Source organism: Callospermophilus lateralis, chromosome 2 (assembly GCF_048772815.1).
Source record: "Callospermophilus lateralis isolate mCalLat2 chromosome 2, mCalLat2.hap1, whole genome shotgun sequence".
NCBI classification, from domain to species: Eukaryota; Metazoa; Chordata; class Mammalia; order Rodentia; family Sciuridae; genus Callospermophilus; species Callospermophilus lateralis.
Genome location: NC_135306.1, coordinates 6,954,260 through 6,981,290, shown reverse-complemented (window position 1 = coordinate 6,981,290; position 27,031 = coordinate 6,954,260). Strand labels below are relative to the sequence as shown.

Here is a 27,031-nt window from a genome sequence, read left to right as displayed (position 1 = left end):
TGCCTATCCTGGACAGAGGACCTTGAACCTCTTGCTGGAAAGGTTCTGGTCCCATGAGCCCCAAGGCAGCCCCTGCAACCCCAAGTGAAGCTGGTCCATGGAGGAGGAGACTGCTGTGCGCCATATCCTCCAAATGGTTCCACAGATTCATTTTCCCAAAGTCCTGATAGCCCTATCTGTTAATAGCTCACCTGTCCTTTTATTTTTTCAGTACTAGGGATTGAACCTTAAAGTGCTCTTCCCCTGAAAAACATCCCAGTCCTTTTAAAATTGAGACAGGGTCTTGCTAAGTTTGAACTTGTGATCCTCCTGCCTCAGCCTTTTGGATTGCTGATATTACAAGTGTGAGCCACCATGTCCATCTGCATCTTGACAGCTTTAACCACGCATGAATGTTCTGCAAATTAGTGCTTTAGCCTTATTTTGAAATTCTGACATGGAGAAGTTGACATTCAATTAAAAATCCACTTGTAAATTTTCAATTTATCAATTAGTGAAGAAAAAGAGTTGTTCAAATCTTAAAATATAATTTTAATTTGATGGAATTTTTTTTTTCAATACTGAGGTTTGAACCCAGAGGTGTTCTACCCCTGAGGTGCATTCCCAGGACTTTTTATTTTTAATTTTTTCAAATTTATTTTTTGGTAGTGCTGGGGACTCAACCCAGGGCCTCACACATACTAGGCAAGTGCTTTACCACTGAACCACATCCCCAACACTTATTTTAATATTGAAACAGGGTCTTTGCTAAGTTTCCCAGGCTGACCTCAAACTTGAATCCTCCTGTCTCAACCTCCCCAGTTGCTGGGATTAAGGTGCAGGCCACCATGCTCAGCCCAATTCCGTCTTAACTACCTAGTTGCTGTGTATGTATTCTGTTTTTCAATATGTGCTCTAAGGGCTGTCATCTTCCCCCTGAGTGCTTCTAATTTGCCCTGTTCTCCCTACCCCCAAAGTCAGTACAACTGTGTGCCAACCAAGAGTCAAAAGGCTTTCTAATAAGTAAATGATAATAGATTTTGGGTATTAACTGTTTTGCCAGGGAAATTTTGTCTCCTTGTTTCTCTACCAAATTGTAGATGCTGGAAAGGGTCCTCCCTGGAAATGGATAGTTTCTGCAAAGCTTGGTGTGGTTTTGCTAACCACAGCATGGATCATGGGGGCAGAGAAAGATGATCTGAATCTTGTCTTGCCCTGTCTGTTCTGTGACCTTAGGCAAGTGACCTGACCTTTATCCAGCCTCAGTTTTCTGTTCTGTAAAGTGGGGTGAGTACTCATGCCAACTCTAAGGATATAGTGGGGATTCATGGAGCTATTGCAGGTGGGCATGGTGCCTGGCACAGAGGGAGTGCTCCATCATTGGGTGCAAGCCCCCAGGTGACACTTTAGACAATAACAGAGTAAATCCAAGATGGACTTGGAAGGTCAGTTGTGCCAGAAGAAAGAGAAGCCCCTCTGGAAATGATGATCTAGCTTCCATTACCAGATCCATGACTTAATTATATCTGATCTGTGCCAGGTCCTTCTATTCGAAGAATCTCAGTTTCCCCCTCTATGAAAAAGAAGGAGCATGGGCTGGGGTTGTGGCTCAGCAATGGAGGGCTTGCCTAGCAGGTGCAAGGCCCTGGGTTTGATCCTCAGCACCACATAAAAATAAATAAAATAAAGGTATTGTGTCCTGCTACAACATATATATATACATATATATATATATATATATATATATATATATATATATATATATATATAAAGAAGGAGCATGACTAGACTTGCCTTCCAAGATCCCTCCCTAATGGTCTAGAAACTGTTTCTCAAGTTGAATTCCCTAGAAAACTTGTTAGATGACTTGTTGGTCCTCACTTCCAGAGTTTCTCATTCAGTTGGTCTGGAATCAGAGAATTTGTATTTCTAACAAGTTCCCTGGTGATACTTATGCTATTGGTCCACTTTGAGAACCACTGATTGTAGAACATAGTACCAGCACTGAATACAGTGTTCTTCTAGTTTCAGAGGCTCAGGATCAGTGAGTTCAGAGAATCCAAGACAAGCAAGTCTTGATGGGGCCTGGGAGAATTTTCTCTCCTAGCTCCTCCCCAAACTTGCAATCTCTCAAGACATCTGAAAGAAAAAAACCTGATGTTTTGTAGCAGGATCCTTATTCCCAGGGGCAGTGCTGGTACAATTGCATCAAGGCCTTGGAACAGTTGTCCTGGATGGAAACAACAGGTAATCAGGCCCTTGGGCAAAGGAAAAGTCTGGACCCTGAGCCCAGAAGACTCTGGCATCTCCCTGCAGAGAGTCCTGCAGGCTGGGGCCTAGTGCTGGAGCCAACACCTCCTTCTTCACCTAGGGCTATTTTCTTTTCTTTACTTTCTTTTTTTTTTTTAAAGATGTTGATGGATCTTTATTTTATTCATTTATTTATATGGGGTGCTGAGAATCGAACCCAGTGCCTTGCACATGCTAGGCAAGCATTCTACCACTGAGCCATAAGCCCCCACTTGTGGCTATGTCTTTAAGATTTTTTTTTTAATAGAGTGTGAGAGAGAGAGAGAGAGAGAATTTTTTTAATATTTATTTTTTAGTTTTCAGCGGACACAACATCTTTGTTTGTATGTGGTGTTGAGGATCAAACCCGGGCCGCACGCATGCCAGGCAGGCGCGCTACCGCTTGAGCCACATCCCCAGCCCCACTTGTGGCTATTTATAACTAGTGAGAGAAGTCCCTGTTCATTGTGTAAATTTAGAAAAATAGAAATAGGAAAATAAAATAATCAGTGTTAATATTTTTGAGATATTGGGAAGTAGCTCAGTGGTAGTACACTTGCCTAGCATGAGCAAAGCCCTAGATTCCATCCCTAGCACTGCAAAGAGTAATATAAAATACACCCTTGTACCCTCCATCCAAAACCTACAATCTTTGCATTCATACCTACATCTTTCTCCTACCTTCATGCCCAAACACAGTAAAGAAAGTTACATGAACTTGAGTTTCCTAACCCCTGTTTTTCAACCAGTCCATCATGGATTATTTTTTTCAACAAGTTTTTAATCTTTGAATGTTTTTCTACCTAGAAAGATATGCCTTTTTAAGAACATGTGGAGCTGGGCTTGTGGGGCTGGGATTATGGCTCAGCAGTAGAGCGCTCATCTAGCACAGGTGGGACCCAGGTTCCATCCTCAGCACCACATAAAAATAAAGGCATTGTGTTGTGTCCATCTACACGTAAAAAAGAAATATTAAAAAAAAACATGTTTTCACAGAAATGTATAATTTGTAAGTGAAAATCTCCCCTAATTCCATTTTCCAGAAATCATTAGTTTTAACAGTTGAGTGTATAATCCTCCAGATTTTTTTTTTTACATGCATGTATTTACACAGAAATAACTTGTATGGGTCTAGGGATGTGGTTCTGTGGTAGAGTGTCTGATTGGCATGCACAAGATCCTGGTTTGGATCCCCAACACCACAAATAGAAGAAAAAAAAAATAAAAAAAGAAACAATTTGTATGTGAACACATGCATGTAGTCTACTTATAGTTTTGTACCTTGCCACTCTGAATGACCAGTGCCTTTCATCCTGAAGTGAGAGGCTCTGACCTATCACTACATTTCGTGGTGACTTGGGCGACGTCCCAGCTCAGGAAGTTGAGGACCTGTCTTCAGGTATAGGCATGTCACCCATGGAGTTGAGCTACACTCTCCTGTTCCTTTGTAATCCTACCCCTTTGCCCTGTTTGGGATAGAATGTTCCATGGAAATGCCCTTTGTGTGTTCCCTTCTCTTGCTCAGTCTTTGGGTGTTGCCTTCCTAGATGTCAATCAACCTACTGATAGCAGACATCAGGAGGCTAGATTCAACCCCCTGAAACTTGACCCCTTGCCTCATTTGAATGGTTTCTCCTCAATAAAAGGGTTCAGGACTTGCTCTCTTTCTTTCTGTGGACCCTTAAGGTCAGAGGAGCCATCACAGGACCCAAAGAAAAAGGTATCTCTGTCTCAAGTGTGATTATTTCGTGCAGCTCAGTTCATCTGGTGTGACCCTGAGTGTTTTAGTCGTGAGGAACACAACACTTTCCAATGCTGGGGATCAAATCCAGGGCTTTGCATATGCCAGGCAAATGCTCCTCCACTGAGCTACAACTGAGGCTAACTCAGCTTTGAAAAATAAAAGCAAAACAACTCAGCTGGCTGGGGATGTGGCTCAAGTGGTAGCGCACTCGCCTGGCATGCGTGCGGCCTGGGTTCGATCCTCAGCCCGCCGATAACTAAAAAATAAATATTGAAATTCTCTCTGTCTCTACCTCTCTCTACCTCTCTCTCTTAAAAAAAAAAACCACACACACACACAACTCAGCTATGTTTTTTTTTTTTCTCATTTTAAGACAAATATTCTTTTATTTCTGTTAAACTGAATATACAATTATTGCTCCCTAGGCAACCAACTTTTGCTTATAACTACAATTTCAAAAAATATGGAATACTTCACAAATTTGCGTGTCATCCTTGCACAGGGGCCATGCTAATCTTCTCCGTATCATTCCAATTTTAGTATATGTGCTGCCGAAGCGAGCACAGCTATGTGTTTTAGTTCTGTTTCTCTATCTCTTTTTGGGGATTGAACTCAGGGGTGCTTAACTACTGAATCACATCCTTAGCTGTTTTAAATATTTTATCTAGAGACAGGATCTTGCTAAGTTATTTAGGGCCTCACTAAATTGCTGAGGCTGACTTTGAACTCAAAAACCTACCAAGCCGCTGGGATTATAGGTGTGCGACACAGCTCTGTCTCATTTTCAGTGGTGCTGGAATAGTGTGTAGCATAATTATCAGGCAGCTAAGGTTTTTCATCCTTTTACAAATAGTAGTCATTTTAATTAGGCCTCAGGATTAGATAGACCTGCATGCTGGGATTTGGGGTTATGAGTTCTGCCCAACTCAACTGCCCTTTATTCTCAACTGCACCTAACTACACATTTGTACCAGATTCCAGAGAGAAATAACATACAGGATTTAGTATTACTTATTGATCTTGCTGCAAATTTCGTAGATTGACTTTTATCTTTTATTTATGTTTATTTATTTATTTATTTATTTTTTGTGTTAGAGATTGAACCCAGCACTTTACTACTGAGCTACATCCTCTTTATTTTTCACTTTTTATGTTGAGACAGGGTCTTGCTCAGTTGGTGAAGCTGGCCTTAAACTTGAGATCCTCCTGCATCAGTCTCCCAAGAATCTGGGATCACAGGCATGTGCCATCCTCAGCCTCTGCCCCTTCTGAAGGGCACAACTCTTAAGAAACAAGGGCAAGAGAAAAGCATTTTCTGTTTTGGGGTGTTTTGTGTTTGGGCAAGGAATTTTTTCAGGCTATCTGTATTTTCTGGAATGGCTACATTTCTAGATGTTTTTCTGTAACCATGAGATCCATATTAGCCAGAGCAAGAGTTCCCGTCACTGTCTCTAGGGACTAGGAAAAATGAGGGATGCAGAGGTCAGGAGGATGGTCTGGTAGTCTCCACACTTTGGGGTGGTATGCAGGCGGCAATCACCTGGGGAATACTTCAGTGGTCCTGGCCAGGAGTTTATTAGGAATACAAATTCTCTGGCCCCTTATTAGACTTACTGGATCAGCAGCCTTGAGGATCAGGGCTAGTACTCTGTGTTTTAACAAGCCTTATGATTCTGGCTAGAGAATCATTGACAGGAATGTTTATTTCACATGAGGAACAGAGCCAGCCTGGGCTACCCTAACTCCTGCCCTTCAGCCCTGACAGCTCAGACTTCTCTGAGCTCCCTTTCTATGGGTGTCATTTCTGACTGACAGTTCCTTGGAGGACTGGGACAGGAGGAGGGTAAAGCCTGCAGGGACTACCAGTGAACTCCCTTGAATACCACCTACAGGAGTCCCTGCCCGCTTCCAGACACACCCACACAGAAGAGATCCAAACTCTGACCTCTTCATTGGTCCAAATGATGTGTCAATATGAGCTTCTGGATAAAGGTGGGTTTTGGAAGGCAGGGAGTTCTTGTCTCCAGAAATGACTGCAAAATAATCCCAGCCCTTGGGCTGGGGTTGCATTTCCGCGGTAGAGCGTTCACCTGGCATGTGCGAGGCCCTGGGTTCGATCCTCAGCACCACATAAAAATAAACAAAATAAAGGTATTGTGTACAACTACAAATAAAAAATAAAATATAAAATAATAATAATCCCAGCCCTCAAAGAACTCATGGTCCAGTGAGGACACTGGGCCAGTCAGCAGCACAGTTAGGGTAACCTCCTAAGTATTGATATGGCCCAGGCCTCTTCTCTCCATGTACGCTCTTGTCCTTCCTTGTTCCATCTTTGCACCTATTACTGTTTAGAGTTCCCTCATTTGCTTGTCTGTTTGGCAAACTTCTACTACCATCTGTCATGGACTCAGCTTTTCTAACACTTAACCTCTGGGAACCACCTCCTGCCTCCAGGCATATTGGGAACCTTCCTTTTTTAGGGGGGTGGTACTCAGGGGCACTCAACCACCCAGACCTATTCTGTATTTTATTTAGAGACAGGGTCTCACTGAGTTGCTTAGCACCTCCTTAAATTCCAAGACTGGCTTTGAATTCCTGAGTTGCTGGGATTATAGGCCTGCGCCATCCCACCCAGTTTGGAACCTTCATTTTTTTTAAAGGAGTGCTGGAGATGGAAGGCAGAGCCTTAAGCATGCTAGGCAGGCACTCTACCCTTGAGCTATACTTCCAGCTACCCCCCACCCCTTTTTTGAGATGGACATCTATGTTACCCAGTCTGGTCTCAACTCCTGGGCTCATAGCCATCCTCCTGCCTCAGGCTTCCAAGTAGTTGCAACAGTAGTGTTGCCAAAAGCTTGGGCCTTGTCCCCAGTGCTGAGGACACAATTTTGAGAAAAAAGAAAAAAGGTTTATTGCTTTGCTATCAAAGGAGAACCACAGGGGATTCCTATCCCACAGGCTGTGATTCTGCCCATCAGCAGGAACAGGGAGCTTTTAAAGAGGTGATTCAAATGTGTGTTCCACACTGTTCCATTTGTTCTCTATTGACGTTGTAATTCACTTATTAATTTGGGATATAGTCATTCTGAGATCTTCAGGTACCATTCCTAAAGTCTGGATTACTTCGTTCCTAAAGTGGAAGTGTGCTCAGGGGCAGATAAATCTGCCTAAAATGGGGAAGAAAGGTAACCCTGTTTCCCCTGAGACTAGGGAGCTGGAGAGATTAGGGAGGAGCAGGGAAGAGGAAGAAAAAGAACCTTGTTCATTTTAAGAATAAGTTGCAGTGGCAGAGGAGGAAGGGTTATATTCAAAGCATAAAGCAGACCACTGTTACAGTAGTTCAAGCACAGTAGCCTCGCCTGGCTGGTACCTTCTTTTCCTTGGACATGTATACATTTCTATTATAATACCTGCAAGATCACAACAATGCTTTGAAAACCACCACCTGCTGACTAAGAGTGGTTTGCATTCAGAAAACATGGTCTAGCAACAAAGCAATATCAAAAGAACTCAAGATTTTTACTTTCATGTGTTTTTCTTTTTCTTTTTCTTTGGGTACTGGGGATTGAACTCAGGGGCGCTTTACCAATAAGCTATATCCCTAGCTCCCCCCCGCCCCCTTTTAAATTTTGAGACAGGGTCTCATTAATTTTCCAAGGCTGTCCTCAAATTTGCAATCCCTCTGACTTAACCTCCAGAGTCACTGGGATTACAGGTGGGATCACAATGTTGCCCAGCTACTTGCATTTTGTTTTTTTTTTTTTTGCTGCTTGCATTAAAAAAAAAAAATTAGTTGTTGATTTACCTTTATTTATTTACTTATATGTGGTGCTGAGAATTGAACCCAGCGACTCACACATGCTAGGCAATCACTCTACCAACTGAACCACAAGCCCAGCCACACTACTTGCATTTTTAAAACAGTACAAAAGGGACAGATATCTAGACCACAGCTCTAGTTTTTAAAAATTTCCCTTTTCTTCCCCATCCCATGATCTTCATACCCTGAGCCCCTGTCTTCAGCACAACTTCCCCCAAACTTCCCTGATCCCACCTTCTGAGTATTTCCCTCTTCCTCCTTCCTCTCAGTTTGTGTACTTGTAGAGTGTGTGGGTTGGGAGTGGGGTGACTCTTGATCACAAAATCCCAAAGAAATGCACTGGTAGGGCAGGATTTTTTGGGTTTTTGTACCAGGGATTGAACCCAGGGGCACTACCACTGAGTCATATCCCCAACCCTATTTCTTTATAATTTTGAGACAGGATCTTGCTAAGCTGCTGAGGACCTTGCTAAGTGATCCTTGCCATGATCCTCCTGCCTCAGTCTACCCAATGCCTGGGATTATAAGCATGTGCCACCGTATTCAGCAGGGCAAGATTCTTATTAGATGATGGTGCTGAGAGGATGATATGCCTAAGCGCTTTGGAGGTGGGGAGGGGAAAGCTTTAATCATTTTTTTCTGGTTATACTACAATATCAGAGCATGGGCTAATATTGGAGACTGATCAGACTTAAATGCCCCTTACAATGGGCTTGGCACATAGCACAGATTTAATGAGTTCAATGAATGTGGGGACTGAGAATTGATCAGTTCTGTCTTGGGGATGGCAAAAGGGACATATTTACAGAAATGTTTGTTCTAGGCCATGAAGCAGGAAGTGTATCTTAGGTAGCAAGAAGTATATTTCTACCCCTGAATGGAGAATTAAGGATGGGAGAATAGAGAAAGGATAGGGAGGTTAAAAGAATTCCACTTGATGACTTTGTTTTTTTCTCTATGAAAAAACGAGATCTTGAGCCAAGCGGGATGGTGGTGCACACCTATAATCCCAGCGGCTCAGGAGTCAGGAGGATAAGAGTTCAAAGCCAGCCTCAGCAATTTAATGAGGCGCTAAACGATTCAGTGAGATCTTGTGTCTAATAGAATACAAAATAGGGCTGGGGATGTGCCCCTGAATTCAATCCCAGTACTCCCCCGTCTTCTCCCCCACTTCTCCCCACCCCTGCCTAAAAAAGGAGATTTTGAGTATGAGATGGGGAAGAGGAAAAGATTTGAAAAACCCATTGTTGGGAGGGGTCTAGGGACAAATAGAGCAATTGCTTGATGGTGGCCTGTGTGTCAATTGAGGGTGGAGGCAATGACTGTGGATTTGATCTTTGCAGAACCTCTTGTGATTGGGTTACAAGAGGAATTGTAGAGCCATTGTTAAACGTGGGAAAAATGAGTGGGTGGAGGAAGTGAGGGCTCCCTAGCATTGAAGAACAAATACTGTATGGTAGATGGTGAAGTTCCTGAAGGCAGAAAATCAGGTTATGCATCGAAGAGAGGTATGCTGGAATTTAAGATTTCAAGTGGAATAGTGGTATGACGCTAGGATTCCACGGCCAAAGGGCCGGGGAAGGTCGTTGAACTAAGGAGGCCAAGTGACCCTGAGGTTGTGAAAGTCTCCCAGAATCCAGGGCGGCACTGTGAGCCACGTGACAGCGCCCCACGATTGGCTGGCTGACAGTGAAGCGGAGTTGAGAAGATGGCGACCCACCAAAAACCTCATCAGAATAGGTCTGTACAGAGAGCGGCCTACAGTGTGCAGGAGGGCAAGGGACAAGGGGCATTCCGACCCTTTCTCCTATGTGGGCAGAGTGTGAGCAGTTATGCACACTCTGGACAAGTCCACACTGTGGACTGGGCAGTACTGGATTTCCAGAAGCAGTGTGCAGCCCGGGTGACTAACTTGTTCTGTGACCCCTTTGGGCCTGGTTTCCTAGTGTGAATCCCAGGGAGCGCGGTGGGGCTTGGACGTTTGAGTTCTGGGAAGCAGGAGGACCCGAGGCAGGGAAAATGGCGGAGTGGACAGTGGGTATCTAAACCGCTGGGCAAGACCCGGCAGGCCCGCTGGAGGCGTCGCGCGTCTCCCAGGCGACTGGACGCGTGGCCCGGAAGTGGGCGGAGCATCTCTGTGACGCCAGGGGCTGGGTCTAAATGGCGAAACCCGAGAGGCTCCGGGGGGGGTTTGAACTGGCCAATGGGCGAGCTGCCGACCGGGTGTCGGAAAAGGAGGCGGAAGCGGGGAGGAGCCGCCGCCGGAGCCGGACTGCTTCCGCCGCGGCGTCTCCATGGCACGTCCCTGGCCACCGACTTCAACGACTTCATAAGGAGGCGTTTCTGGGCGCAGCCGTGTCGCTCCTGGTGAGAGGCCGCCGGCAGGCGAGACAGGGCGCTCCGGGCGTCCCCGCGGCAAGTCGCCCGCTCCCGCCCCCGCCCCCGGCGCGGCAGCCCCGGCGGGTCCTGCGGTTCCCCGCCGGGTCGCGCCGGGTCGCGCCGGGTCCGGGCCTGTGGCGCGCTCGTCCCCTCTGTCAGAACCCAGCCCCGCCCCGCCCCCCGGCGCGGGGCTTCTCCTCCCGCTAACGGGCGGGCCGGCCGCCTCGCTCCTCTCCCGGCCGTCGGCGGGGCTCTGCCCCTTCCTCTGCTGCCCTCGGGCAGGGCTTCGCCCTTTTCTCTATGGGCAGAAACCGGTTCCCTCCTGCCCACTGGTGGGTGGCCGTCCCTTCTATCCACGTCGGAGGCTGGCCCCTCGCTCTCTTGCCGGTCGGCGGGCATCGGCCGGTCGCCTCATCCTCCCTGCGGGCCTCGGCACAGCAGTTACGAGTGGGCAGCGCAGTCCCCTGACATCGCCTCCGGGCCGCCCAGGGGCCTCGCCCGGTGTCCCGCCCGCTGCCTGCACAGCCCGGCGTCTAGCGCTCTAAACTCGGCTTCTGCTGCGCCTGGGAGCGCAGTTCCCAGCAGTCCGGGTGCCCCCTCGCGGCCGAGTGCCTCTTGCCCCTCAGCCTCCGCGCCTCCCTCCTTCAAATACTATTGGTCCTCCCGGGTATCTGTTCTGCCGGGAACGCCCCTTCTCCTAGGAAACAGTTGCTCCGGCCCCGCCCCGAATATCCCTCCAGCTCCCAGCAGGGTTCCCGCCCCTTGGGGGCCCACTTGGGGCCTAGCGGTTCTCACCGGCCCTCCTCGCACGCCAGCCAGCCCTCAGGTTTTCCCCCTGGTAGTCACCCACCCTCCCTCCCGGGTGGGGCCTGGGCGTGGTGATCCTTTACTTCGCAGCTCCACCCTCCCGCGACCCTACCCGGGGAACTGAGCTCCCCTCACCTGCCTACCGGCTGCCCACCTGGCGCCCTGCAGGTTGCTCAGCCTCTCCTATCTCCTCCCACTTTGGCAGGACAGTTGCTGTGCGACTTGGACAGTAGAGGAGCGCCTCCCAAGTTTTCATCCAACTGCCACCCCCCAAGCTTCCACCCTCCTCCCCTCAGAGAGGACGTTTGATGCCGGGCCCCTGAGATTCTCATTGACAAGCCCCTCTGGGTTCCCCTGAGCAGAGCCTGCTGACCCAATTGCCCACCTTTGCGGCTTTGATGCCTAGCCATGTCTGCCTCATCCTCAGGCGGCTCCCCAAGGTACTGCCAATGTGGGGGGCACCTCTGCCACAGGGCAGGGAAAGGTGGTCAGGGGTCCCCTGGCAGGCTTGCTGGGAGCTTCTTTTTTTCGGCTTCCCTGTTCTGTGTACCAAGAGTCTGTACTAAAACACTTAAAAATCATTTTTAAGGGGAGGAGGAAAGAAATTAACACACAACACCCCATCTCTGCCTCCCCCTCTCCCTTCCCCAAGTGTGGCAGCTTCCTGGTAGCAAACAGGGTCACCCTTGTTGTCTTAGTGGAGACAGAGTACTAAGCTCTGAGCGTTTTTAAAAGGATGCCTGGTGTAAATAAATATGTTGGAGGAGGATGCATAATTTAGCAAGTTGATGATGGAATACAGGTGGCTTGATGGTCTTTCCCCAAACTATTGGTTTTTAAGTGGACAGAAATGTAATGGGGGAGGGGCTGTCTTCCCAGATTTGGTGTTCCTTGGCTAAATGATTAGTAGGACTCAATAAATAATTTTTTCCATTTTTTAACCCAAGGTGTGATATACAAATACCATAAAATGCATGCTGAAGTGCTTGATTATTTTTCTGTTGCATTATTTCCCCCAATAACTTGTGGGGGATGTCAGGAGACAATAGAATGGATCAAATGATTATTCCAAGACCCCTCTCATCCTGGAATTACATGTACTGGCAGATTTTGGATAGATTAAATTTTTTTGTCTTTGCAAATCTGGTGCTGGGCTATATGTGTATCAGAAAGTTGAATATCTGAGCCTTAATTTGAGTTTGATTCACAGTGACTTTGTTCCTCAGCTGAAAGTTCTATTTCCTCTTTCTCTCCCTCTCTGTCTCTTTCTCTCTCTTTTTTGGCATCCAGAGGTATCATACCTACTGAGCCACATCTCCAGCCCTTTTTTATATTTTATTTAGAGACAGCCCTGAATTGCTCAGGGCCTTGCTAAGTTGCTGAGGTTGGCTTTGAACTCACAATCCTTCCCCAGCCTTCCCAGCTGATCTGGCTCTGTTCTCTTTGTTTATTTAGTTTTTTTTTTTTTTTTTTTTTTTTAATGTGGTGTTGGGGATTGAACCCAGTGCCTCATGCATGCTAGGCAAGTGCTCTACCACGACAACCCCAGTCCTGTCTCTGTTCTCTTTATGTTATTCATTCACTGAGTATTTCTCCAGAACTACCTCAGCTCCAGGCACTACCTCAGCTCCAGGCACTATTCTGAAGATTGTCACACTTGCCCAAAGTAGCACTTTTGCTGCTCTCAGATGCTGCCTACTTTTTGTCATTTAACAGGATGACAGACAGCTAAGCTCCTCAGCAAAAGGTCACAATACATGTGATGCAATGGCAGGTTATAAAAGGCCAGCTATACAAATGCCCTTTGCCCTGTTTCCATCCTACTGCTGGGCGCACCATGTGTGTCTGGTGCTCATTTTCAGGGAGCTGAGGGATTCTAGACTGGCTCTCCTGGCTTTGAACTCATTAGTCATCACATGCAGTGTATAGTCTTCAGAGATCTAAGAAATAAGAAAGACCTAGTTTTCTGCTTATAATCTGGTTTTTATGCCCGGGTGCAGGTTTCCATCGTGTGGAAAGAACGGAGTAACGAGTCTCACGCAGAAAAAGGTCTTGAGAACACCTTGTGGCGCACCAAGTGTAACTGTGACGGTAGGTGACGTGCACATGAGCAGCCCTCTCTGGTCTGGAAGCCAGAAATGCTTCTGCATACCTTTCCTAGGAACTCCGAACCCTGCTGGTCTGAATGTTCTGCATAGTGCTGTTGCGCATACCCTGCTGATTTCTTACTATTTTTTTTTTTTCCTGTAATAGGCTGCCAATTGTGAGGGGGTCGTCTTAACATTGTCCTTCCAGGCAAATTCCAAAATCTTAGGACAGCTATTTGATAAAAGGAAAAATAAATATATAAAAGAATTTATTTGGTTTATGTATTTGCATTGTTGGGGATTGAACCCAGGGCCTTGCATATGTGAGGCAGGTGCTCTGCCACTAAGCTATATCCCCATCGCCTAGGAGAAAATTTTAAAAAGATTAAGGGCAGGGGATAGGATCTGGCAGTAGGCACAGATTTGTAGCTGGGGTTCTTCCCTGCTCGTGGTTTCTTTAGAAAACCTTCTCATCCTTGGCATTTCTGCTGGCTTTATATTTTAACAGTCTTTGTCTGCCTGCTGTCCTATTCTGCATCCTAACCATGTTGTGCATTTCCCATGCTAATTTGCATGCACTCTAGAAGGATCCACCTGCTTTCTAGCTGAGCTACACCAAATCCAAGGAGGAGCTTTGCATTCCGGCAGGCTTAGAAGGCAGTTCAGCTCTGGGGACCTAGAGTCTGCATCTGGGCTGTCTTATAGAGCTGGTTGGTCTCACAGACCCCTCTCTTGTGTGAACCTGGGTCTTCCCGGTGGACTTCAGATGGGATCTCTTCGGATGCCTGCCGAATGATACTCAGTGCCTTGGTTCCTGCCTGCATGCTAGTAGTTGTTGCTGTCCTGCTCGCTTGGTGGCTAGGCTTTCTCCCCAGAGACTATGAGCTCTGTTTTTATGCCCAGTTTACTCATCCACAGATCAACCTTTTTTGTGTTGCTCTCCCCCGCCTGCCAGAAGCGAACCATGAAGGACCGCTCTTCAACTCCCCCCTTACATGTTCACGTGGATGAAAACACCCCTGTCCATGTCCACATAAAAAAACTCCCGAAATCTCCAGCGATCAGCACCCAGGTAGGAGCATGCCAGCGGGCGAGGTAACAGCTGTGGATCAGGGTGATACCTCCCGGCCCAGCCTCCTCGTGCGCTTCTGATTCCAGAGGTTGGAAGACACATACTCTATTCCAGAAGTCACTTGCCTGGTTAGAAGGTAGGCGCCTGTTATCTAGCAACAGCAGCAGTAACTTTAGTCAGGAGAGGCGCCCCTGCAGAGTTGGAGGTGGATGCCACCAGAGTGACACTGTGGCCAGCTGGGCATGGAGTTGACCCTGGGTTTGTACCTTTCAACAGAAATCTCATAAGCGCGGAATGAAAGGGGACACCGTGAATGTGCGGCGGAGTGTCCGGGTGAAAACCAAGGTACCTTGGATGCCCCCTGGAAAATCATCTGCCCGGCATGTGGGATGCAAGTGGGAGGTAGGCTCATTCTTGTTCAGGCTTTTCTTCTCGGACTGGTCAGATTCTAGCAGGCCTCAAAGTCGGTGTGACTCAGGGTTGCCTGTAGCTGCCGGAGACATCCTAATAGGCCCTTGCTAAATCCTGAAAGTATGTGGCTCTTCTCAATTCCTTACAGTACTGCTATGTGGTAGGTTCTGCTGTCCTACGCTAGGAATGAAGAAACTGATGTTAAGAGAGAACTGTTATTCCAGAGGAAATAACAAAGATTAGGACTCCTTCTAGAGTCTAGAAGGAGAAGCTATGTATATGTTTCCCCCATATATCTCTTACAGTACCTGGAGCAATATATAAAACTATACACACATACACACACACACACACCCCCAGCATATTCCAACACATTGTCACATGGGTATCCCACAGGTGCTGCTTTTTCAAAACCACTTTTGGAACAGTTTTCTATGGAATAATTAATTTTCTTAATAGTGATTAAGGGAACTAGTGTCTTTTTTTTTTTTTTTGGTCACATCTTAACATGTTTTGCTTGTCTCTTTCACCCCACCTACCTGTCCACCTATCCATCTGTTCATCCTTCCTCCCATCCACCCACCCATCCATCCATCCATCCATCCATTTATCCATTCATCTGCCTACCACCCACTATCTACCATCTATATCGACTGACCCACCAATCAACCAACCCATCCATCCATTTTCTATCCATGTAATGATTCAGCATGTATTTGTTGAGAGTCCAATGTATTGCTGGACAGTAGGGTTACAGCTACAAATGGGGCAGATGTATCTCTTTAATCTTACTTTCTCATCAATTGCAATGAAAAGATTCAATGATAAGACAGGGCTAAGAGCCTTTTGGCCATGTTTTGAACAAAGATCTCATTGGGACAAATAAAGGCCTTAGGACAGCTTTGATGATGCTTGATTTATTTGAAGTTCATTCTTTTTCCTACAGTTTATTACTTTTTTTTTTTTTTTTGTACAGAGGATTGAGCTCAATGGTGCTTAATCACTGAGCTACATCATTAGCCTTTTTATTTTATATTTTGAGACAGGGGTCCTTTTTTTTTTTTTAATTTTTTTAGTATTAGAGATTGAACTCATGGGCACTCGACCACTGAGCCACATCCCTAGCCCTATTTTGTATTTTATTTAGAGACAGGGTCTCACTGAGTTGCTTAGTGCCTCACCATTGCTGAGGCTGGCTTTGAACTTGTGATCCTCTTGCCTCAGCTTCCTGAGCTGCTGGGATTACATTTGTCCACCACCACACCAGGCTACTTTTTTTTTTTTTTTTTTTTTCCCATTACTGGAAATTTAACCCAGGGCCTTGTGTATGCTAGACAAGTGCTCTGCCTCTAAGCTTTATCCCCTACTAGTTTGTTACTTTTAAAATGAGAAATCTTTTTTTTCATTTTTATTTTTGTTTGTACTGAGGATTGAACCCAGGGGCACTTTATCATTGAACCACATCCCCAGCCTTTTATTATACCTTATTTAGAAATAGGGTTTTGCTAAATTGCTTAGGGTCTCACTAAGTTGCTGAGGCTGACTTTGAATTCTGGATCCTCCTGCCTTAGTCTCCCACAACACTGGGATTATAGGCACTGGCCACCACCACACGAGGCTACTTTTTTTTTCAGAGAGAGAGAATTTTAATATTTATTTATTTTTTTTAGTTTTTGGCAGACACAACATCTTTGTATGTGGTGCTGAGGATCAAACCCGGGCCACACACATACTAGGCGAGCGCGCTACTGCTTGAGCCACATCCCCAGCCCCTAGGCTACTTTTAAAAAAATTTTTTTTGGCACTGCTGGAAATTGAACCCAGGGCCCTGTACATGCTAGGGGAGACAGTACCTCTGAGTTATATTCCCAGCTAATTTGTTACTTTTACAATTAGAAATCTAAAACAAAAGTTATATTCTGATATTCATAGTCATATACATCATAGTTTTGACTCTTATTTTACCAGTTTATCCCTAAAAGACAAAAGGAACTGGAGTAGTGTCAGGAATAAATGGAAGTTGTTCTGGCCAGTATATGAAAGATTGAAATTTGGCGCTGGGATTTAGCTCCATGGTAGAGCTCATACTTAGCATGTGTGAGCCCTGGGTTCAACTCCCAGCACTCCACCACCAAAAAACAAACAGTTGGAATTAAAATGCTCTCTGACTTTTTGTACTATTCATACCTCACTAAAAATCATTGGAACTTAAATTGAAAATAGTATTTATTTTAAAAGAAAAATAGACAATGTGCTATCATTTTTACTGAATGGAAAAAAGTTTAAAAGATTATAAATATACTGTATCATCAAGCATGTGGGATATCAAGAATCTTTTCAGACATTTTCAATGGGCTTGTGAAACTCATGTGACTATTCTGCAGATGTTTTATGTAGTTGGATACCATCAATCTGTAGTTTCTTATCTAGGATTTTTTCCTTAAAAAGCACAGAAAAGTACTGAGGTCCTTTTTAGAAATTGCTTATGACTTAATAGTTACAGAAAAATTGGAAGCAACCTAAATGTATATTGGGGGTTTTGGTTAAATTATGATATGGGGAAATACCACACAGCCATACAAAGATATTGAGATTGATGTTTGTACATGATAATGAAGCACAGAGATATACAACATGAAGAGTATTGCCCTATTTGTACAGAAAAAAGGTTGTCTCTGTATGTGTATGTATGAGTTTTATGGACAGCATTTCCTGGAAGATATGCAAGACAATCAGTAAGCAGTAATTACTTCTGATCCATGGCAGGCTCTACTATTATACTTTATTTTTGGTGTTGGGGATTGGACCCAGGAGTTTGCTCTGCTGTTTTATTTTTTTGTGGCCTACTTAAATTTATTCACAATAAATGTAATATATTTTATAATTAAAAATGCCTTTTTAGGGATTGGGGATGTGGCTCTTTGGAGGGGAGCTTGCCCGGTGTGCTTGAGGGCCTGGGTTCAACTCCAGCACTGAAATAACTAAACAGGTAAATAAATAAATAAATATGCCATTTATTTATTTACTTATCTGATACTGAGGATTGAACCCAGGGATGCTTAACCACTAAGCCGCATCCCCAGCCCTTTTTACTTTTATTTTTTATTTTGAGACAAGGTCTCCCTAAGTTGCTTAGGACCTTACTGAGTTGCTGAGGCTGGCCTTGAACCTGTGATCCTTGTACCTCAGCCTTTTGAGTTACTGGGATCACAGGCGTGTTCTACCATGCCCAGCAAAAATGCCTTTTAAGGGCTGGGGATGTGGCTCAAGCGGTAGCGCGCTGGCCTGGCATGTGTGCGGCCCGGTTCGAGCCTCAGCACCACATACAAAGATGTTGTGTCCGCCGAAAAACTAAAAATAAATATATAAATATTGAAATTCTCTCTCTCTCTCTCTCTCTCTCTCTTTTTTTTTTTTTAAAAGCCTTTTAAAAAAATGAAAAGACTTGGTAGTTTTAAAAGTATTTATTAAAAAGATGTTGCTGCCTGAGAAAATTGACTTCCTGTCGACATGGTTTGCTAGGAATGATGGCCCCCTCTGGAAAGCTCAATGATGACTCCAGTTCTGTGGCCACAGAATCTTAGAACTGTAGAGTCCAGAAAGGTGACTTGTCCAAGCTCAAACAGTGACTGTCTTTCCTGCTTTCCCTTTTGGATCTGCCCTTTTCCACTCCCCGGTGGCTGCATGTGTTCCTGGGAAGCCCTTACCTGACCTTTTCCATTATGAACAAAAGGAAAATGATCCCAGGAGGTAGAGGTTTGAGGGTAGAGCTGGAAATGGAGACTAGAATTTTCTCTGTGAGTGTGGGATTCTTGTTTGAATTTTTTTTTTTTTTTTTGGTGCTAAGGATCCAACCCAGAGGGCTGTCCATGCTTACCACATGCTCCGCCACCGAGCTCTACCCCCCAGTTATTGTCTTTGCGAGAATGGAGATCTAGGATATTTCTTTGCCCCATTATTGAATTTGAGGACATAGAAAAATAAACAATCACCTGTAATTCTTCTATTCAGACTGGTTACTGTTATGTAAAAAGTTTTTGTTGAAAACTACAGGGGAGCCTGCACATCCCAAGCATATTGCTTGATGTACCATTCTAAGCCAAATTCACCTGTGCAGCCAACCCCTGCTTTCTGGAATTTGCCCATTAGCTTGTTCCTATCACTGCCTTCCTGTCACCCCAAAAGAAGCAATTGCCCTGGTTCATTTACTATCGTATTTTATCCTATGCATGATTTTGTTGTTGTTTTGTAGTGCTAGGGATTAAACAAGGGTGTCACACTTGTTAGGCAAGTGCTCTACAACTGAGCTACATCCCCAGCCCATTATATTTTTTAATATTTTTAGTTGTAGATGGACACAGTATCTTTATTTTATTTATTTATTTTTATGTGATGCTGGGGATTGAACCCAGTGCCTCACATGTGCTAGGCAAGTGCTCTACCACTGAGCTATATTCCCAGCCCTATTATTATTATTTATATATTTGCTTAGTTGTATATGGACACAATACCTTTTATTTTATTTGTTTTTATTTTTATGTGGTGCCAGGGATTGAACCCAGTGTCTCACACATGCTAGGCAAGTACTCTACCCCTGAGCTACAACCCTGGCCCCCTATTATTGGTTTTTAAAATAGAGTTGTAGTTACACTGTCTGAAATTTTCTGATTTTTTTTTTTTTTAATATTTTGTGTTAGTTGTAGCTGGACACAATGCCTTTATTTTTTATTTTTATGTGGTGCTGAGGCTCGAACCCAGCGCCCAGCACATGCTAGGTGAGTGCTCTACTGCTGAGCCACAACCCCAGTCCCTTCCTGATCTTTTCTTAGGAATAATCTTTTTTTTTTTTTTTTTTTTTTTTGGTACTAGGGAATTGAAACCAGGGGCCCTTTACTATGGAGCTATATGCCTAGCCCACTTTAATTTTTATTTTGAGACGGGGTCTTGCTAAGTGCTTAGGGTCTCACAAAGAGGTTGGCCTTGGTCCTCCTGCATCAGCCTCCTGAGTCACTGAGATTACAGGTGTGCACCACCCCATCTGGCTGGTATACTTATTCTTTTTGCTTTTAGAAAGAATTGCATCAGCTAGGTGTGGTGGTGAACATGGTTTTGGAGGCTGAGGCAGGAAGATTGCGAGTTCAAAGCCAGCCTCAGCAACTTAGTGAAACACCCTAAGCAACTCAGTGAGACCCTGTCTGTAAATAAAATTCAAAAGAAGGCTGGGGATGTGAGCAACTCAATGGTTAAGTGCTCCTGGATTCAATCCCCAGTACCAAAAAAATGAAAGAGTGGGGTCATATTTCATTCATGATTACATACTGTGTTTTTTTCCTGAGACAATGTCTCACTGTGTTGGCAGGCTGATCTCAACCCTTGGGCTGAAGGTTCTCCTCCTGCCTCAGCCTCTCAGATAGCTGGAACTACAGGCATGTGCCACTGTATCCCATCATTGCATATTATTTTTATTTTATATGAATTTTTTAAAAATATGAAACACTTCTCAAGGTTGTGTGTCATTCTTGCACAGAGGCCATGCTAATCTTCTCTGTATTGTTCAAATTTTATTTTGATGACAAAGCAAGCAACTGCACATTATTATTATTTAACCTTTCTTCCCCCCGCCACCCCGCTCTTTCTTTCTGTGGTCTGAGGATCGAACCTAATGCCTCACCTGTGCTAAGCAAGCACTCCAGCACTGAGCCCCAGCACTGAGCCCCAGTACTGAGCCCCAGCCATGCCCATTATTTTTAAAGACAGCTTTCCATTGTATGTGCATTTGTACCATTGTGGTGTTTTTTTTTTTTTTTTAAGAGAGAGAATTTTTTAATATTTATTTTCTAGTTTTCCGCGGACACAACATCTTTGTATGTGGTGCTGAGGATCGAACCTGGGCCGCACGCATGCCAGGCGAGCACGCTACCGCTTGAGCCACATCCCCAGCCCTGTACTATTGTGTTTTGAACCAATGTTTTTTTCTTATACATGTATCTCTATCCTTGCCTTGAATTTGAATATTGACTCATGGTCTTGGTATTCTTTTTTTTTTTTTTTTTAACACTAGGAAAGAAACACCTTTATTTACATGTACATGATAATAGTGATGGGGTTCTCAATATCAAGGGAAAACTTGACAAACTTATAAATTTTATCTAATCTGTGATTATGATGGTATATTTGCCATATCTTCTCCTAAAGAATAAAGATAATATTTGTACAAGTTGTTTGAAAACAGTTAAGAAACTCAGTATTTTTTTTTGTTTTTGTTGTTTTGAGAAGGGATGTAGTTATGTTTTCCAGGCTGGCCTTTAAAGTCTCAACCTCATACTATCCTCCTCCTGCCTCAGCTTCCTGACTAGCTGGAACTCCAGGCATAGTCTCAGTATTCTTTTTTTTTTTCCCCCTTCAGTATTGGGGATTGAACTTGACCTCTTGCAATGCTAGGCAAGTGCTGTAGCTCTGAGTTACATCCCTTTTTTAAAAATTTTGATGTATTTTTGAAAGTCCCACCATCATCGGAGTTTAAAAACTATATATGTTACTTTGATTAAGAACAAATTTAAAATTTTAGAATAATGTGAATATCACTTTTAACATTTATATAAGATCATATCAAGAATACATGATTAAGACCATAAAAAAAAAAAATTTTTTTGATACAAGGTCTTGCTAAATTGCCCAAGCTGCCCTAAGATTTGCAATCCTGCCACAGTCTCCTGAGCAGCCAGGATTACATGCGAGAACCGCTATACCCATTTCAGTCTTGGTATTCTTTTTTTTTTGGTGGGGGAAATACTGGGGGTTGAACCCAGGGGTGTTTTACCACTGAGCTACATCCCCAGTCCTGTTTTGTTTTGGTACTGGAGATTGAACTCAGGGACACTCCACCACTAAACCACATCCCCAGCCCCATTTTGTATTTTATTTAGACAGGATCTCACTGAGTTGCTTAGCACCTTTTGCTGAGGCTGGTTTGAATTTGTGATCCTTCTGCCTTAGCCTCTCAAACCACTGGGCTTTCAGGCATGAGCCACCTTGCCTGGCCTCAGTCCTTTTTATTTATTTATTTTTTAGTTGTAGTTGAACACAATACCTTTATTTTATTTATTTTAATGTGGTGCTGAGGATTGAACCCAGGGCCTTGCACATGCTAGGCAAAGGGTCTACCGCTGAGCCACAATCCCAGCCCTTTTATTTTTATTTGAGATAGGGTCTTGGTATGTTGGTGAGGTCTCAGTAAATTGCTGGAGCTGGCCTTGAACTTAAAAGATCCTCTTGTGGGGCTGGGGATGTGGCTCAAGTGGTAGCGCGCTCGCCTGGCATGCATGCAGCCCGGGTTTGATCCTCAGCACCACATACAAACAAAGATGTTGTGTCCACCAAAAAAACTAAAAAATAAATATTAAAAAAAAAAAAAAAAAGATCCTCTTGCCTCAGCTTCTCTAGTTCCTATGTTTATAGGCATGTGCTACAGGTCCTGGCTCAGTCCTAGTGTTCTTTTTTTTGGTATCAGGGATCGAAACCAGGGGCACTTAACCACCGAGCCACATCCACCTCCCTTCCTTTTTTATATTTTATTTAGAGACAGGGTCTTATTGAGTTGCTTAGGGCCTAAATAGCTGAGACCGACCTTGAACTCATGATCCTCCTGCCTCAGTCTCCTGAGCCACTGGGATTACAGGTGAGCACCACCATGCCCAGCTCAGTCTTTTTTTTTTTTTTGAAAGAGAGAGAGGGAGAGAGAGAATTTTAATATTTATTTTTTAGTTCTTGGCGGACACAACATCTTTGTTTTGTACGTGGTGCTGAGGTTCGAACCCAGGCCGCACGCATGCCAGGCGAGCGCGCTACTGCTTGAGCCACATCCCCAGCCCCGCCCCCCCTTTTTTTTTAATATTTATTTTTTCAGTTGTAGTTGGACAACACAATACCTTTATTTATTTATTTATTTATATATGTGGTGCTAAGGATCGAACCCAAGGCCTCGCATGTGGTAGGTGATCACTCTACCATTGATCCACAACCCAGCCCCCATCAGTCTTAATTTAGTATTATTAATAACTCCCCAGAAATAGAAGCACAAGGACTGTGGGGATATAGCTCAGTTGGTAGAGTGCTTGCCTTGCATGCACAAGGCCCTAGGTTCAATCCTTGCATGCACGAAGCCCCAGGTTCAATCCCCAGCACTACAAAGAAAAGAAAAAAAAGAAATAGAAGCACATGCTCTTTATTAATTATACTGAATAGGAGTGCTCATGTCACAATTACATCTTATTGAACTTCTTTTTATTCCTGATGGTCATTTCCCCCTGGAGGTTGGCACATTAGGTTTGCCATCTCAGTGTAATTGTATAAATATTGAGAAATGATAATTATATAATACATCAGAATAAATTTATAGATTGAGAGAGTAAAATTCAGTTTTAAAAACCCATGAAAAACCTGACCCCCAGATTATATTTTTCTTTTCAGAGTCTTAAAAGCAAAGTGTCATACAGTTTTGTATTGGCTTTTCTGAGGTGTACATGTATTTTCTTAAAACACTTTTTATACTGATTTTTTTTTTTTTCCAGTATTGGGTATTGAACCCAGGGCTTCACACAAGCTAGGCAAGTGCTCTACCGCTGAACTACATCCCCAATTCTTTTTTCAACTTTATTTTGTGACAAGATTTTGCTAAATTGCCCATACTAGCTTCAGACTTATGATGCTCAGCCTTCCGAGTAGCTGGATTTGTAGATATGTGATAACTTTCCTGGCTATGTTATATTTTTTTAAAGTATTTTCCACATCGGGAAAATACTTTAAATATAACCATATCTCTTTTCTCTTTTAAGACTGGGTCTCTCTCTGTTGCCCAGGCTGGCCTCAAACAGTCCTCTGCCCCCACCTCCTGAGTAGCTAGAATTATAAACATGTGCCAAACACACCTGAATTTCTTTGTCTTAAACTTAACATTCTAACCTAAGCTGTTTCTTTTGATGTTAGAAATTCTTTGAAAAGAACTTTTAGAAGTGGGTGGGTAATATTCCATGGGGAGAGTGTGGAGTGGTGGTCTTCTAAGGCAGGACCCTGGGGGCTGGCTTAGAGCTGTTTTAGATCTTCCTGCTTCAGCAGCTGACAAATCTCCAGAGAACAAATAGCTGCGCTGGACCTGCTGAGGTTTGGACTTGGGAACTCACGCGTCTCTCCTCCTTGACACTAGACTCCACCTCATTGCCTGGAGATCACACCTCCATCTTCAGAAAAGCTGGTCTCAGTGATGCGCTTAAGTGATCTCTCTACCGAAGATGACGACTCGGGTCACTGTAAAATGAACCACTATGATAAGAAGATTGACAGTCTAATGAACGCGGTTGGTTGCCTCAAGTCTGAGGTAAGGGAGGTGAGGGAGTAGGACAGCTAGTGCCCCTAGGACTGTGGAGGCAGCCCAGGCTGGTTACTAGTGGACTTGGCTACTCAAGCTGCCTCTTAATAGGCCTCTTACCCTCAGTAACACTGTCCTGGATGTCACAAGGCTCCACCTGAGGAGGAGTTGTGGGTCCACCTGGACTCCCACAAAATGGCTTTGTGGAGCACTTAGCTTGTGTAATGCTTAATGTGGACAGCCTGTAAAGTTGAAAAAAGAAAAGGCCCAGGGAGACAAAGGAAGTTTGCAGAGCTGTCCCTGGGGAAACAGAACTGTGAATGTCTAAGGTCCCTATCCAGGAAGTTGGTGGGGCTGATATTGGAAGCCAGGTCCTGGCTGCTGACTTGACCTGTGTTCAGGTTCAACTCTATGCTTATGGTCCAGGGACCTTCCCAGAGAACCTAGGGCTGGCTGCTTGGCAACAGGCCTGCTTGCCCCTGTAGCCTACTGTGCAAGGGCCTTTTTGTGACGTCTGTCCTCTGTATTACGCCAACTGAATCACTGTTGCAACCTAACTCCATCCCCAACCAGCAGGTCACTCAAGTTTCCTCATCCACAAAATGAGAGGAATAGCATCTTCTAGGAGAGTTTGTGGTAATTCATTGACTGCTCTCTAAATCCCATGAGACCCCCATACTGCATCCATGTGCTCTTAACTAGAGAGGCATTAGTTTGGGCCTAGCAATGTGGTATCAAGAGAGAGCCTGTCCTCAGTGGCCCCTGCCTGTGTACCCCTGCACAGGTCAAGATGCAGAAGGGTGAGCGCCAGATGGCAAAAAGGTTCCTGGAGGAACGGAAAGAAGAATTAGAAGAGGTGGCCCATGAACTAGCGGAGACAGAGCATGAGAACACAGTGCTCAGACACAACATTGAACGCATCAAGGAGGAGAAGGACTTCACCATGTAAGGTGACACCCGCTCTGCCCTACCCCAAGGGAGTGACTTCTTCCTTCCAGGTGCCCCAACCCTGGGAGTGAGAGGTACTCAACAGGAGGCAGTGGGCTTGGGTGCTGTACTTGTGTTGGAGCCTGTTCAACAGTCAGAGCTGACCACTTTGTGATTCAGACTATGAGGAAAAGGAGGGCCCAACAGAGAGACTCTATATTCAGGGAACTCCTTGAAAAAATGATCTGGAAGAGGAGTCCTACTAGGGGGTTAATTTATTCAGGTAGGAATGAGGAAGGAAAGTAGATGATGGAAATATCTCATGGAAGGAGCCATTTACCCCTGTGAGATGGAAAGCAGGCCAGACATGGAGGGTGGAGGGCAAGGGATGCCACTGGGATGGCAGGGCCCATACCTAGTGGCCACTGTAAGGCATTTGGGATTACTTTGAAACATTTGGGATTACTTTGGGAGCCTTGGAAAGGTTTTAAAAGCAGGGTAACCGTTTGTCCTAAGCCAGCAGAGCCCCTGTCTTGTCTGGGTCTGTAACTTAAAAGCTTGTTGGAAGACCAAGTTTAATGAAATTTTTTTTATATTAAAGACTAAAACACTTCCACTTTAAATTGTTAAGTAATTTTATTTTTTAAAGAATATGTGTGCTCTGGGTCCCTTCTAAGAGAACTGATCAGCTTTAGTCAATAAAAAATATTTTTAATACTAAAAAAATAAAATAAAAGCAGGGTAACATTGTGACCAGGCTCTGTTCTGGTGTGGAGGGTGGATGGGAGAGAGCTCAAAGCAGATGCTGCCAGGCATAGTGGCCACAACTGTCATCCCAGCAAATCCTGAGGCAGCAGGATTGAAAGTTCCAGGCCAGCCTTAGCAACTCGGTGAGATCCTATCTCAAAAAATTAAAAAGGGGATGTTGCTCAGTTGTAGAGTATCCCTGGATTCAACCCCCAGTATTAGAAAAAAAAAAAGAAAAAACACAGCTCTGATGATGATGGTTAGGAGGCTGGGCATAATGTTCCCTGGTGTTGGAGAGTGTGTCTGGTGCCCAGGCAGATGTGAATCCTGGCCCTCATCTTTCTGGAAAGCCATTGGGGCCAGAAGGGCCACTCCTGTCCCCTCCCCCATTCTTTCTTAGCAGGAGGGGAGCCTCACAGTGCATTGTGAGGCGGGTCTCAGAGCTCTGGGCAGGCAGGGCCTGCAAGGGCTCACGAAACCCTGCCTTTCTGGCCCCAGGCTTCAGAAGAAACACCTCCAGCAGGAGAAGGAGTGCCTCATGTCCAAGCTGGTCGAGGCTGAAATGGATGGAGCTGCCGCCGCTAAGCAAGTCATGGCCCTGAAGGATACCATCGGGAAACTGAAGACAGTAGGTGGCAGGCACAAGGTCTGGGTCTGGGCCCAGTGGGTGGGGGCCAAGCTGGGGTTGGGGCTTTACGTAGTCATCAGACTGACTTTATGACATCTCCAGGATGGGGGAAGGGTACACTTAACTCCCCTGCCCCCACCCCCTACTCTCACTTCCTGGGCCTTGACCCTGGAAGATGACCTCTGGTGGCCAGGGCCTCTGAGGAGATCTCATCATGGGTTGCCTGGGATCACAGTGAGTCAAGGCATGCTGTTGATTCCTGCAAGTGTCAGCCACCAGGTGTCGTCATCCTCCCTTGTCTCCTCTGCGAAGCCCGCCCTCACCACACTTACCCACACTGAGGTCTACTACACCTCTTGCCTCCGCAGGCCTGCCTCATCCAGTAAGCCTGCCCTTGATCCCCTTGGCCCAGATTCTCTTGCCTGGGCTTCTTGGTGCCGGCACCTCTTGAATCCCTTCTCCTGCACTGTGTAAGATGTGCTTTCTTCCAGGAGAAACAAATGACCTGCACGGACATCAACACCCTAACGAGGCAGAAGGAACTGCTCCTGCAGAAGCTGAGCACGTTCGAGGAGACCAACCGCACCCTCCGAGACCTGCTGAGGGAACAGCACTGCAAAGAGGTGAGCTGCACCCATTAGCACCACCTGCCTGGCTTCCCAAGAGAGGATACTACTATAAAAAGAAGATTCTACTGGCCAGGTGTGCTGGCACATGCCTGTAATCCCAGGAGCTCAGGAAGCTGAGGCGGGAGGAATGCAGGTTTAAGGATAA

The 27,031-nt window shown here is 45.0% G+C and overlaps 1 protein-coding gene and 2 non-coding genes across 11 annotated transcripts in view; 1 reads left to right on the top strand and 2 right to left on the bottom strand.

Moving 5' to 3' along the window:
- Nucleotides 1–4,469: 4,469 nt before the first annotated feature.
- On the bottom strand, nt 4,470–4,576 carry LOC143393333 (U6 spliceosomal RNA). Its single transcript, XR_013090620.1, has one exon. It is a non-coding gene; the product is annotated as a U6 spliceosomal RNA (small nuclear RNA).
- Nucleotides 4,577–9,492: 4,916 nt separating this feature from the next.
- Nucleotides 9,493–27,031, top strand: part of Odf2 (outer dense fiber of sperm tails 2) — a 40,732-nt gene continuing 23,193 nt past the window's right edge. The window contains exons 1-9 of one of the 9 annotated variants that reach the window (XM_076845353.2): nt 9,559–9,575; nt 11,227–11,461; nt 13,022–13,112; nt 14,064–14,180; nt 14,457–14,582; nt 23,794–23,964; nt 24,740–24,900; nt 26,128–26,257; nt 26,749–26,880. In XM_076845353.2, the coding sequence (XP_076701468.1) occupies nt 11,430–11,461; nt 13,022–13,112; nt 14,064–14,180; nt 14,457–14,582; nt 23,794–23,964; nt 24,740–24,900; nt 26,128–26,257; nt 26,749–26,880 (960 nt within the window). In that variant the 5' untranslated portion in view covers nt 9,559–9,575; nt 11,227–11,429. The other 8 variants (XM_076845357.2, XM_076845352.2, XM_076845354.2 and 5 more) reach the window with 8 other exon arrangements.
- Nucleotides 20,074–20,176, bottom strand: LOC143393159 (U6 spliceosomal RNA). The gene has a single exon (XR_013090479.1). It is a non-coding gene; the product is annotated as a U6 spliceosomal RNA (small nuclear RNA).